The sequence below is a fragment of the Callospermophilus lateralis genome, chromosome 10, assembly GCF_048772815.1.
Source record: "Callospermophilus lateralis isolate mCalLat2 chromosome 10, mCalLat2.hap1, whole genome shotgun sequence".
Taxonomy (NCBI): domain Eukaryota; kingdom Metazoa; phylum Chordata; class Mammalia; order Rodentia; family Sciuridae; genus Callospermophilus; species Callospermophilus lateralis.
In genome coordinates, this window is record NC_135314.1 from 57,349,968 (window position 1) to 57,363,195 (window position 13,228).

Consider the following 13,228-nt stretch of genomic DNA (forward strand, 5'->3'; position numbering starts at 1 on the left):
TGTTTAGGTTGTCAATATCCTCCTGACTCAATTTGGGTAGATCATATGACTTAAGAAATTTATTGATGCCTTCACTATCTTCTATTTTATTGGAGTATAAGGATTCAAAATAATTTCTAATTATCTTCTGTATTTCTGAAGTGTCTGTTGCGGTATTGCCTTTTTCATCCCGTATGCTAGTAATTTGAGTTCTCTCTCTTCTTCTCTTCATTAGCATGGCTAAGGGTCTGTCGATCTTATTTATTTTTTCAAAGAACCAACTTTCAGTTTTGTCAATTTTTTCAATTGTTTCTTTTGTTTCGATTTCATTAATTTCAGCTCTGATTTTAATTACTTCTTGCCTTCTACTTCTTTTGCGGTTGATTTGCTCTTCTTTTTCTAGGATTTCGAGATGAAGTGTGAGATCATTTATGTTGTTTTTTTTTCTTTATTTAAAGAATGAACTCCAGGCAATGAATTTTCCTCTTAGAACTGCTTTCATTGTGTCCCATAGATTCCGATATGTTGTGTCTGTGTTTTCATTTATCTCTAAGAATTTTTTAATTTCCTCCTTGATGTCTTCTATAACCCATTGATAATTCAGTAACCTATTGTTCATTCTCCAAGTGATGCATGATTTTTCCTTCCTTCTTTTATCGTTGATTTCCAGTTTCATTACATTATGATCAGATAAGATGTATGGTATTATCTCTACTCCTTTATAATGTCTAAGAGTTGCCCTTTGACATAATATATGACCTATTTTTTTTTTATTGGTTATTCAAAACATTACAAAGATTGCAGAATCACATCGGTTACACATCCTCATTTTTACATAATACCATAATAGTAACTGTTGTATTCTGCTACCTTTCCTATCCTCTACTATCCCCCCTCTCCTCCCCTCCCATCTTCTCTCTCTACCCCATCTACTGTAATTCATTTCTCTCCTTATTTTTTTCCCATTCCCCTCACAAATTCTTATATGTAATTTTGTATAACAATGAGGGTCTCCTTCCATTTCCAAGCAATTTCCCTTTTCTCTCCCTTTCCCTCCCACTTCATGACTCTGCTTAATGTTAATCTTTTCCTCCTGCTCTTCCTCCCTGCTCTGTTCTTGGTTGCTCTCATTATATCAAAGAAGACATTTGGCATTTGTTTTTTAGGGATTGGCTAGCTTCACTTAGCATAATCTGCTCTAGTGCCATCCATTTCCCTGCAAATTCCATGATTTTGTCATTTCTTAGTGCTGCGTAGTACTCCATTGTGTATAAATGCCACATTTTTTTTTATCCATTCATCTATTGAGGGGCATCGGGGTTGGTTCCACAGTCTAGCTATTGTGAATTGTGCTGCTATGAACATCGATGTGGCAGTATCCCTGTAGTACGCTCTTTTGAGGTCTTCAGGGAATAGTCCGAGAAGGGCAATAGCTGGGTCAAATGGTGGTTCCATTCCCAGCTCTCCCAGGAATCTCCATACTGCTTTCCATATTGGCCTCACCATTTTGCAGTCCCACCAGCAATGTATAAGAGTACCCTTATTCCCACATCCTCGCCAGCACTTGTTATTGTTCGACTTCATAATGGCTGCCCATCTTACTGGAGTGAGATGGTATCTTAGGGTGGTTTTGATTTGCATTTCTCTGACTGCTAGAGATGGTGAGCATTTTTTCATGTACTTGTTGATTGATTGTATGTCCTCCTCTGAGAAGTGTCTGTTCAGGTCTTTGGCCCATTTGTTGATTGGGTTATTTGTTTTCTTATTGTTTAATTTTTTGAGTTCTTTGTATACTCTGGATATTGGGCTCTATCTGAAGTGTGAGGAGTAAAAATTTGTTCCCATGATGTAGGCTCCCTATTTACCTCTCATTGTTTCTCTTGCTGAGAAAAAACTTTTTAGTTTAAGTAAGTCCCATTTGTTGATTCTTGTTTTTAACTCTTGTGCTATGGGTGTCCTATTAAGGAATTTGGGGCCCGACCCCACAATATGTAGATCGGAGCCAACCTTTTCATCTATCAGACGCATAGTCTCTGATTTGATATCAAGGTCCTTGATCCATTTTGAGTTAACTTTTGTGCATGGCGAGAGGAGGGGATTCAGTTTCATTTTATTGCATATGGATTTCCAGTTTTCCCAGCACCATTTGTTGAAGATGCTATCTATATGACCTATTTTTGAGAAGGATCCATGTGCTGCTGAGAAAAAAGTGTAACTGCTTGATGTTGGATGGTATATTCTATATATGTCAATTAAGTCTAGGTTATTAATTGTATTATTGAGTTCTATAGTTTCTTTATTCAACTTTTGTTTGGAAGATCTGTCCAGTGGTGAGAGAGGTGTGTTTAAGTCTCCCATGATTATTGTATGGTGGTCTATTAGACTCTTGAACTTGAGAAGAGTTTGTTTGATGAACATAGCTGCACCATTGTTTGGAGCATATATATTTATGATTGTTATGTCTTGTTGGTGTATGGTTCCCTTGAGCAGTATTTAGTGTCCCTCTTTATCCCTTTTGATTAACTTTGGCTTGAAATCTATTTTATTTGATATGAGTATGGACACTCCTGCTTGTTTCCGAAGTCCATATGAGTGATATGATTTTTCCCAACCTTTCACCTTCAGTCTATGTATGCCTTTTCCTATCAAATGCGTCTCCTGTAGGCAGCATATTGTTGGATCTTTTTTTTTTTTTTTTTTGATCCATTCTACTAGCCTGTGTCTCTTAATTGGTGAGTTTAAGCCATTAACATTTAGGGTTATTATTGAGATATGGATTGTTCTTCCAGTCATATTTGTTTATTTATGTTACTTAACATGGTTTGTTTCTCCTCTTTGATTACTTTTCCCTTTACTGTACTACCTTCCACTGTTGGTTTTTATTGTTATTTTCCATTTCCTCTTCCTGTAATGTTTTGCTGAGGATGTTTTGAAGTGATGGTTTTCTAGCTGCAAATTCTTTTAACTTTGTTTATCGTGAAAGGTTATAATTTCCTCTTCCATCCTGAAGCTTAATTTCGCTGGATACACAATTCTTGGTTGGAACCGATTTTCTTTCAGCGTTTGAAATATGTTGTTCCAGGATCTTCTAGCTTTCAGAGTCTGTGTTGAAAGATCAGCTGTTATCCTGATTGGTTTACCCCTAAATGTAATCTGCTTCCTTTCTCTTGAAACTTTTAAAATTCTCTCCTTATTCTGTATGTTGGGCATCTTCATTATAATGTGTCTAGGTGTGGATCTCTTATGATTTTGCACATTCGGCATCCTGTAGGCTTCTAGGATTTGGGATTCTGTCTCATTCTTCAAGTCTGGGAAGTTTTCTCATATTATTTTGTTGAACAGATTGCTCATTCCTTTGGTTTGGACCTCTATACCTTCCTGTGTCCCAATGACTCTTAAGTTTGGTCTCTTTATGTTATCCCAAATTTCTTGGATGTTCTGCTCATGGTTTCTTAACAGTCTTGCTGAGCTGTCTATGTTCTTTTCAAGTTGAAATACTTTGTCTTCATTGTCTGATGTTCTATCTTCTAAGTGTTCTACTGTGCTGGTAGTATTCTCAATTGAGTTTTTAAGTTGGTTTATTGCTTCCTGCATTTCTAGGATTTCTGTTTGTTTGTTTTTTATAACCTCTATCTCCCTATATAGTTGATCTTTTGCTTCTTGGATTTGTTTATGTAATTCATTGCCGAAGTGGTCTTTCATTGTCTGATTTTGCTGTCTAATGTCTTCCTTGAGACTCCAGATCATCTGAAGCATTTAAATCCTGAATTCTTTATCTGACATTCCATCTGCTGCAGCTATTACCTCTTCTAAAGTTGAGTTGACCTGCATTGCTTGTGGTCCTTTCTTTCCTTGTCTTTTCATACTGCTCACGTTTCTTTCTTCTGGGTGAAACTGATGTGTTATTGAATTTTCCCCCTATATATTTATATTGCTCTTGTATAATTGCAAAGTCTTCCTTGCAGGGGTGGTCGGCGGCTGGGCCCCTTCTCCAGGTCACGTGGTCTGCCTACCTTGCTGGCAATGGCTGGGCTCCTGCTCCAATAGGGGTGATCTGTCTACCACACTGGCAGGTCGCTGGTCCTATTCTCCAGGTTGCAGGTCTGCCTACCTTGCAGGCGCAGGCGGCGGCTGTGCCCCTCCTCCAATTGGAGTGATCTTTTAACTAGGCCGGCGTGCCCCTTCTTTGGGACGCGTGGTCTGCCTACCTTGTGAGCGGTACCTGGGCCTTTCCTCCAATTGGGGTGATGTGTCTGCCAGCCGTCGGGCCGCTGGGCCTGTTCTTCGGGTAGGTCGCAGGTCTGCCTACCTTTCAGGTTCGGGCGGCGGCTCTGCTCTGCCCCTCCTCCAATTGGGGCGATGTGTGTACCACGCCGGCGGGCCGCTGGGCCTGCTCCGCCGGTTGGTCACAGGTCTGCCCACCTTGCAGGCGCGGTAGGCCGCGTTTTAGATTTTTGAGGACTGTGAACCTTCATGCTGACTTGTATCTCTGAAGTGGATCCATGCAAATTCCTACTCCTGCTTGAGAAGGTCAAGGCCGCACTTACACACTTCCTAGCCTGTATCAACACTGACACTTCTTACCAAGTGCCCTGTGGGGCATCTGACCCATTTTCCAGAGAGCAGGATTATTGGCTGAGAGGCATACCCCAGCTCTAAGGCCTTCTGTGTTCATTTTACATTTGCACTTCCAGTTACTTACTGCTGAAATGCTTACCAATCCGTGACATGAGTATCACTGTCTTCATTTTATGGATGAAGAAATAAAATACAAAGAGGTTAGATGGCTAGTGCAATATTTATGTCTTGTGAATGGTGGAAATAGGTGTGAACCCAGGCAGTAATTATTGTCAATTAATATCAATCAGAGTTTCTTTAGTGGCCTCATGTAGACCATTCTCCTGCACTGTTGCCCAATTTCCTCAGGAGTTTTTATTTGTTTTTAACTCAGACAAATTCTGCATTTGTGGGATTTCAGGAGGCTGTGAGTTGAGGAAGGTATTTATTTCCAGGAATCACTTACTCTCTTCCTTTATTCATTCCATCCCCTCAAAAGGTGATGCCAAAAGGCAGTACAGATGTTCAGTGGATATTAGCCTTTATGAGTTTAAACCATTAAAGCAGATCTCATCATTTCTTTGATCTACCATGAAATAAAAAAAATTTACAAAAATTCTAATCCTAATGAACTCTGTATTTGCATTTTATGTAGTTATGACTTTTAATTTACTTGCTAAGTATGATGACTCCTTTTCAGATTTGCTATGGAATCATTTATGGGATGGGAGCTAAATCTCTAGGAGAGCAGATGGGCATTAAAGAAGAAGATGCTGCTTGCTATATTGATTCCTTCAAGTCCAGGTACACAGGTGAGGAGCTTGAGTGCTGATTCCCCTCTCTGCCACCTAGCTGACCATGTTAGATTAACTTAAAGTCAAGTTGCAGGCTTTTCTATTAAAATCTCTTCTTAATCAAAAGTCTTCATCAGACATTGTTAGGGGCAAATAACATTAACCTTACTTATGATTTTTTAATATGATATACTTTTTTTTTCTTTCCATAAAAGGGACAGATACAGAATAGCAAAATACAGTTGCTGAATATGCTACTGTATTATTGTGTTTGGGACTTGAGCTAGGGGCTTAGATAGCATTAGTTTAAAACAATAAGCCACGGATTAAATGTACTAGGAACTAAAAAATGTGATAGATTTTACCATGTCTATTGAAACCAATGAATGAAATGAAGGATGACTTTGGTTGTTAGTTTTTTCTGTATTTTCTTTCTTAGGGATTAATCATTTCATGAAAGAGACAGTGAAGAATTGTAAAAGAGATGGCTTTGTTCAGACCATTTTGGGAAGGCGAAGATACTTGCCAGGAATCAAAGACAACAACCCTTATCATAAAGCTCATGTATGTTGAAGTTTCTGATTTTTAACTTCATATTTCAATGACATGTATTTTTTCAACAAAGGCTAAGTACTACTAATGTCCCTTTTTAGGAATACTAGACTATTAATTGGATCTTTTGTATCAACAAGGGTAATCATTGATTTTGTTGATGACTTCTGCATTCATAACTATAGAACTTTTCTAACCTTATTCCTTTTATTGCTTTTGCTTGACTTCCTGGCTAGGACAATGTAAAATAGAAGTAGAGCAGTGTTCCAAAGAAGTGTGTTTGTCTCCTTTCATATTCAGAGGGAAAAATGTAAGCATATTACCCATGAATAGAACTTTCCTTGACATTTTTAATGGTGCCTGCATCAGATAAAGGAAATGCTAATAGGCTTTAGATTCTGGGTCACAACTCTTCAACCCTCTGGTGTAGTATAAAAGATGTCACAGATAATACATGAATGAGTGAGGCTGTATTCCAAGAAAAGTTTATCTGTAGAAATAGGAGGTGGTCTAGATTTGGTCTGCAGACCAGTTTGCTGATCCTTTTTTAAATTGTTGCTTCATTGATTATAATTTGCCTGTTTTTCCCTTCAGTTGTTTTCAGTATATTTTTCTTTCTGTCTGATTTTGACCATATATTCTGCCCTGTGCCTAAGACTGTGTGGTTTTTAATTGTGTTTGTATTGTGGGGAGGGCTAATTGAGGCTTCCTGAATTTGTGGCTTGACATGTTTTGCTGATTTGGGAAAACTGTTAGACACTACTTTAACTACTGTTTCATCATATTCTTTTCTCTTTTTTCTAGAACTCCTGTTATAAATTATAAGCTTATTTTTTTCAATCCCTTATGTTTCATATTCTTTGTTCTGTATTTTCCACATTTACATTTCATCTTACTTTATTCCGAATTTTTAAATTTTTTAAATAAATGCATTCTGAATATTTTTAATATTCACTTTTGTTGATACAAAAGATCCAATTAAATATTTTTAATTTTCATTTTACTGATTGATTCATTGATGTGCTGTTTAAAACACCTATTGAGTGTTTATGTTATTTTAATGTTTTTAGTTCTAGAATTTGTTTTGTTCTCATTTTATGATATATCACCCTCTGATGAAAAGTTCAATTTTTTTTCTTATGTCCTTGAATATATCAAACAGGATTATAGAGTTGACTAAGTTTGATAATAGTTGATCAACTGGTGAGTCTCATATTCTTGTACTCTGTTCTTTTTGCCTTTTGTTTTTCTTAGTTTTCCATAAAAAGTTATATTGTCTTAATTTCTTATTGTCCTAGTTAGTTTTTACTGAGTGTTAAGCATTGTATATTGGGAGATTGAGGAAGTAAGTTTATCTTGTTTGATGATTTTGCTTTCATTCAGAGAAAATGTATCATTGCTTCTTAGAAGCAGGAGGACCAGAGACCAACAATATAGGATTACCCTAGAGACAGAAATGATTTGAAGCAAAATGGCAGGGTCACACTATTTCAATTTATCTTTTTTCCTTGAGTATTGGTTTTGGGTTGCAACCTGATGATTACCAGGTCCTTTTATACTTGTGGGACCCTGAACTCAAATATTTGTTTCCTTAAAATCCTAAAGACTAAAGAGTTCTGCTCAGCTTTTTAGCTTCTCAGCTTCTGCTTCTAGAATATTTTTGTTTCTCTGGGAGAAATGAGAGTCTCCAATGCCAGGATCTCTTCCTTTTGTTTTCTTTCTCTCCTAGTTCTCTAGTTTCTAGATTTTTTTTTTTAACCTGCTTTTCATCTGACTCATTCAGAGAGGCTTTTTCTGACTACCTTTTTCAGCAGAGATACTGTCAGTGGGAGGATTGGTCTTAATGGCCAAGTCTTCCATTTCCAGAAGACCACATTTTTTTATGTAGATAAAAAAATTCTGGTAATGAAAGCACTGAACTTTGTGGGACCCAGCCCAAACTGCCAAGTTTCCTTAATTTGGGAGAGAATCAGAGAAGTAACAATGCCATAAAGTATATATTATTTGTTTCTGTGTTTGCTTAATGAAATCATCCCCAGAATTTCAGTGGGTTAAATCAAGGTTTATTGTGCATTCATGTTACAGTTTGGCTCCATGTTGATCATGGCTTTGCTCCACATTTTCTTCATTCTGGAATGAAGTCTTTACCTGGGATATACCCCCTTTTTTGTGTGTGTGGTAGTATTGTGTGTCAGTCTCACATTTCATTGGCCAAAACTAGCATAGGCTGTCCTTTCATAGGGGACAGCACTTGAAATTGCATGGGTATGGGTGGGGCATTGTAAGTGATAGAAAGGCAGCAAGGAATCATGACAGGAAGTGTCTACTTTCAAGGAACCGGAGTTAGTATGACTGAAATTATTCAGTCACTCTTTAAACAGTGACAACCAAGTTTACAGTGGATTCATTAGCATTTGACAAGCAACAAGTTACTTTCTTTTCTTTTTCTTTTTTTTAAGGTATACTTCTTCAACATTTATTTAACCTTCTAAAAGTTGTTTGTAGGCCAGGTGGCTGGGAACTTGAGAGGAACTTTGAGTTACATTGAGTAGACACCTGCCATTTGTTTTTTTAGAAATTCTGGGGCATCAGGAGTGATATTCATGGAGAGGTTATACCAGATATTAACTCAGGTCTCTTCCCCTATTGTTCTGGTATAATTATTTTTAGCAGCCATAATTGCCCAGCCAAGAAGCTCCTGGCAGCAATCATTTCAGGAAAGTTTTAAGGTATCCACCAAGAGATCCAAGATCTGCACTTTTTCTAGCAGCTAATGTAGCCATGTAGCCTCAGCAGCCGATAAAAAACACTGATTCTTATCAGCTGGAGCCAAACTCAATTAAGGACCAACAGGCCAGTAGTATGGGGGATGTGCTTCCGTTCCACAGCACAAAGAATGATGCTCTACTTACATCTATAAGATTAAGGGTATTTTGAGGAATAGCTGGGTACAGCGTTGCACCTCAAGAGGCTAAGGCAGGGGAATTGCAAGTTTGGGGCCACTCTGGTCAACTTAGCAAAATCCTTGTCTCAAAATTAAAAGTCTGGAATATAACCTAATGGTGGATTGCCACCGAGTTCAATCCCCAGAACTGTTAAAAAAAAAAAAAAAGAAGAAGAAGAAGAAGCAAAAGAAAAAGTACTTTGAGGAATAAATCCTTTAGAGAGGAGTTTAGAATAGCTAGAACACTGATGGCATATTTTTCTAAGATAAAATAATCTTGAGTTACTGAATACATTCTAAATACTATGCAAATTTGGGGCCTAGTTGAGTACTGAAGATTTCTAAACTGAAACAAGCCTGACTTTTTACACTTAGTCTAAAGGAAATGTGTGGCCACTACAGAATCTAGAGCCATGGATCATTGTGGTTGTTATTCTTAGGATGCAGCCTAATAGTTGACGTTCTAGGTCATGTCTCAGTCCAAATTTCCATTCTGACAGCAAATATGAATACCGATCTGTGGACACTCAGGTCAAGCAGAAAACCATGTTAGTGCATCTGATAGAGCACCTGTTGTTGTATTTTATAGGCTGAGCGTCAAGCCATCAACACTACAGTCCAAGGATCAGCGGCTGATATAGTCAAAATAGCCACAGTTAACATTCAGAAGCAACTAGAGACCCTCCACTCAACCTTCAAGTCCCATGGCCATCGGGAGGGTAAGCTCCAAATCAATAGAACAGGTTTGTCGGTTTGTCCCTTGATGAAGGCCCTGCTATAACATGGTGAAAACAATATTATCAGAAAAAAGGGAAGTTTTTTATATTTTATTTCTCAGCAGTTCTCAATGTCTTCATACTCTTTGAAATTATTAAGGATCCCAAATAATTTTTGTTAATGTGGGTTATATGTATTGTATTTGCCATATTAAAAATCAAAGCAGGGAATGTTATTTTTCTCTTTCCACATTTTTTATTGGTGCATTATAGCTGTACATAATGATGGGATTTGTTGTGACATATTTATACATGCATACCATATAACAATATAATTTAGCCAATATCACTCCCCAACACTTTCCTCCTCCTTCCCCTCCTCCCACCTCTTGGTCTCTTTCCTCTACAGAGCTCCCTTTGCTTTTCATGAGGTCCCACTGTACCCCACCTCCTTTCTTTTCCTTTTTCCTGAGTTTGGCTTATTTTGCTTAACATAATGGTCTCCAGTGATAGGCCACCTAGATATGTCTTTGAAGATGAGTTATGGTGTTAAAGATAGCCACAGGTTGGGACCATCAAAAGGAGGCTATCCCAGGGCACAATGACATGCTACTCATTTTTCCTGAGATAGGATTGTTACCAAAGAGAAAACTGCAAGGGATGTTCTGCCAGAACAGAGGAGGCTTCTTCATCCTTCAACTTCATGATGAACTTTTATATGAAGTGGCAGAAGAGGATGTTGTTCAGGTATTTTTGCAGTGTGTGGTTCACTCCATAGGGAGCTAAACCTCTGGGTGAGGCCACTCGCTTTTTCCTGTGCATGAGGTTTTGGGGGCTCTTCACGGGCTGCAGGGTGGCTAGATGCTTGTTGAGTCCTTACAACTACAGAAGGAGGTAACAGTGCTCAGTTTCATACTTATCTTAAACGTAAAGAAATCCCTGATGCTGGGGTAATTTTGTTAGGGTAAGCTAACAATTTGGAGTCTTGCCCTGAGGGTTTCCAAGCTCTGAATGTTCTAGTTAAAGCTGTCAGGCCTCCTGCCCATCAGTGAAGGGCCTTTTGAGATTCCTGGCTCTTTTCTGATTGTGTTTTAAGCACCTTTGGTTTATCGCCATGTCAGTGGATGGGTTGGGAAACAGCCTTTGACCTGACAGAGTTTGTTAACCTCGAAAAATTGTGTTTTTTTTGTAGGTAGCTCAGATCGTCAAGAAGGAAATGGAGAGTGCCATAAAGCTTTCTGTGAAATTGAAAGTGAAAGTGAAAATAGGTGCTAGCTGGGGAGAGCTGAAGGACTTTGATATATAACCATGTAGTTGACTAAGCCCCAGGGAAGCCTGGTGCAGATATTGTCACCTGGGAAGAACAGAGACTGCCCTTTCACCTCCTTCATGAACACAAATTCTCAGGTCTTGATAGATTTAGGATAATTCTGTAGTGAGGGTCTTTCTCTACAACAGTAAAAAAGATGTTGAGGGTAGGGAGGGGGGTAATATACCAAGTTCAGTGATTATATTCACTCTGAAAGAATATCTGTGGATTAGCCTTTCATAATTTATTGTGAATTTAAACAGGTTCAGAACGTATGCTTGAAATATGCACTTAGCACTTAAGCTCCTTATCTACCTGACTGACTAGGAAAGCTGAGCCACAGCCTTAGAGGCATCCTCAGGGGTCCTGGAATCAGGCTCCCCTGGTACAGACCCATCAGGGACCAGTAGGACGAGGATGGGGTTCCATGTACACCACCAGGGTTCAGCACTGTGTGTGATGTTTTTCCTCCAATATTAATTTAAAAGACTAATGAAATAGTATTTTAAATTAGCATGGCTAATAAATTATGAATTCCATGAAGTAGGAAGACTTGGAATAGTTGGAACCTAAGAATGAATTTTTATGAAATGTTTATTCTTCTGTAGTTGATAGAAGGAAAACATTTCCAATACTTATATATGCATTATAAAATGAGCTGTACCTCTTCACAGGCACGTCCTGTTCTGTAAGATTAGATTTCTTGCAGCTGAGCATAGCACTGCCCCTGTGACATGGGGAGAATATGCCTGCCGCAAAGACTGAACTTTGTAATCCCAATCAGAAGTATAGAACTGATCTGGTTTTCTTTTTCTGTTGACATAAAATGAATTTATGAGAAACTTCTTAAGAGTGGTTCCTTTTATTAAAAATTTTATTTGGTGTAAGAGTATCAGAAACTTGTGTCCCTTATTTACTCTTTCTGTAGCTTGTTCAACAGTGAGCATACAACAAGCATTTATTATATTCTTAATCGGTTATCAGAAGAGTTCTTTTATGTTGATGAATCAGTGTAAAGAAAAAAGTTGCTTCATAGGTAAAGTAACACACAACCTGTGGCTGGGTATTAGAGTACAAGGGACTCTGTTCTTTTTTTTTTTGAAGTGATGGGAGTAGGCAAGAGATGGCAGAGGTCTGAGGGAAGACTTTGTTAGTTCTTAAGGGTTTTTTCCCCCTCTCTGTATTCCCCTGTACCCCATTTCTCAAAGAGAAAAGCTATTAGCCTTGTTAGTATCCTGGTGAGCTTAAGATCCAGTGCAAAAGAAAACTATCAGTGTTCTTCAGATATGAGGGTAAGCTGTACCTCATTTTTTTCAGCACTGGCCCTGCATGTGTAATGTGAATTTTCTTGTCCTTTTTAACCTATTAACTAAACTTAAAATAGGCAGTCCTGGCTTTACGTGGTTCAGATATGAACAAATTCCGGTTATTACAGATTACTGAAGTGACATAAATCTCCCTATAACACAACTCAAGTTTCAGTTATTAGAATATATTAACTGTAATTCCATGTAGATCAGAATTTGCTGGTGGCTCTTCAGCCCACAAATCTCTATGTAAATAATGTACATTAGGCAGAATAAGCTCATCCTGCCCCCAGATATCCACAGCCTAGTCTCTGAAACCTGGGAAAAGGGACTTTGCTGAGTTGAAGACCTTGAGATGAGAAGACGGGATTATCTGGGTGATTCCAGTATAAGCAAAAGAGCCCTTATAAGAGGGAAGCAGATGGTCAGAGAGAGATTTAGAGATGCTGTACTTCTGGCTTTAAGATGGAAGAACAGGCCATGAGCCAAGGGATGAAAGAGGCCTTGAAAAGCTGGAAAAGACCTGGAAATGGATTCTCCCCAGAACTTCCAAAAGGGAGGTATCCCTGCTAACACCTTGACATTAAGCCAGTTAGGGTCATTATATTTCTGAACTTCAGAACTAAGACAATTATTTATGTTGTTTTGAGCCAGTAAGTTTGTGGTAATTCATTTTAATAGCAATTAGAAACTAACACATACATTATGAGGAATTAACAATCACATCCCTTCTTTCTGCATCAGTGATCTGGTAGTATCTAATAACTGAAACTTGAATTGTGTTATGGAGAGATTTATGTCACTTTAGTAATTAATCTACAATAACTGGAATTTGTTCATATCTGAATCACATAAATCACATCTGTTCACTTTATGCACAGAGAGCAGAATACACAGTTATGCTGACTCCTGTCTCCCAGGCATGAAACCCTGTGGCATTTAAACAAACTGGATCTGGAAATTGGCTAATAAAGATGAAAGTGTTCCAGAGAAATGAAAGCGACAATGGGAGAGAACCTCAAATTGAACATAAATAGAATTATGCTCAGCTAGGGGAACTAGTTGTGAGA

The 13,228-nt window shown here is 38.2% G+C and overlaps 1 protein-coding gene across 3 annotated transcripts in view; it reads left to right on the forward strand.

Moving 5' to 3' along the window:
* The window catches only part of Polq (DNA polymerase theta), a 104,930-nt gene extending 94,082 nt beyond the window's left edge, over nucleotides 1-10,848 (forward strand). For all 3 annotated transcript variants that reach the window (XM_076868281.2, XM_076868282.2, XM_076868283.2), the window contains 5 exons: nucleotides 5,237-5,348; nucleotides 5,770-5,894; nucleotides 9,416-9,569; nucleotides 10,174-10,289; nucleotides 10,735-10,848. In XM_076868281.2, coding sequence (XP_076724396.2) covers nucleotides 5,237-5,348; nucleotides 5,770-5,894; nucleotides 9,416-9,569; nucleotides 10,174-10,289; nucleotides 10,735-10,848 — 621 coding nt within the window. The remainder of the gene's footprint in view (nucleotides 1-5,236; nucleotides 5,349-5,769; nucleotides 5,895-9,415; nucleotides 9,570-10,173; nucleotides 10,290-10,734) is intronic.
* Nucleotides 10,849-13,228: the final 2,380 nt, after the last annotated feature.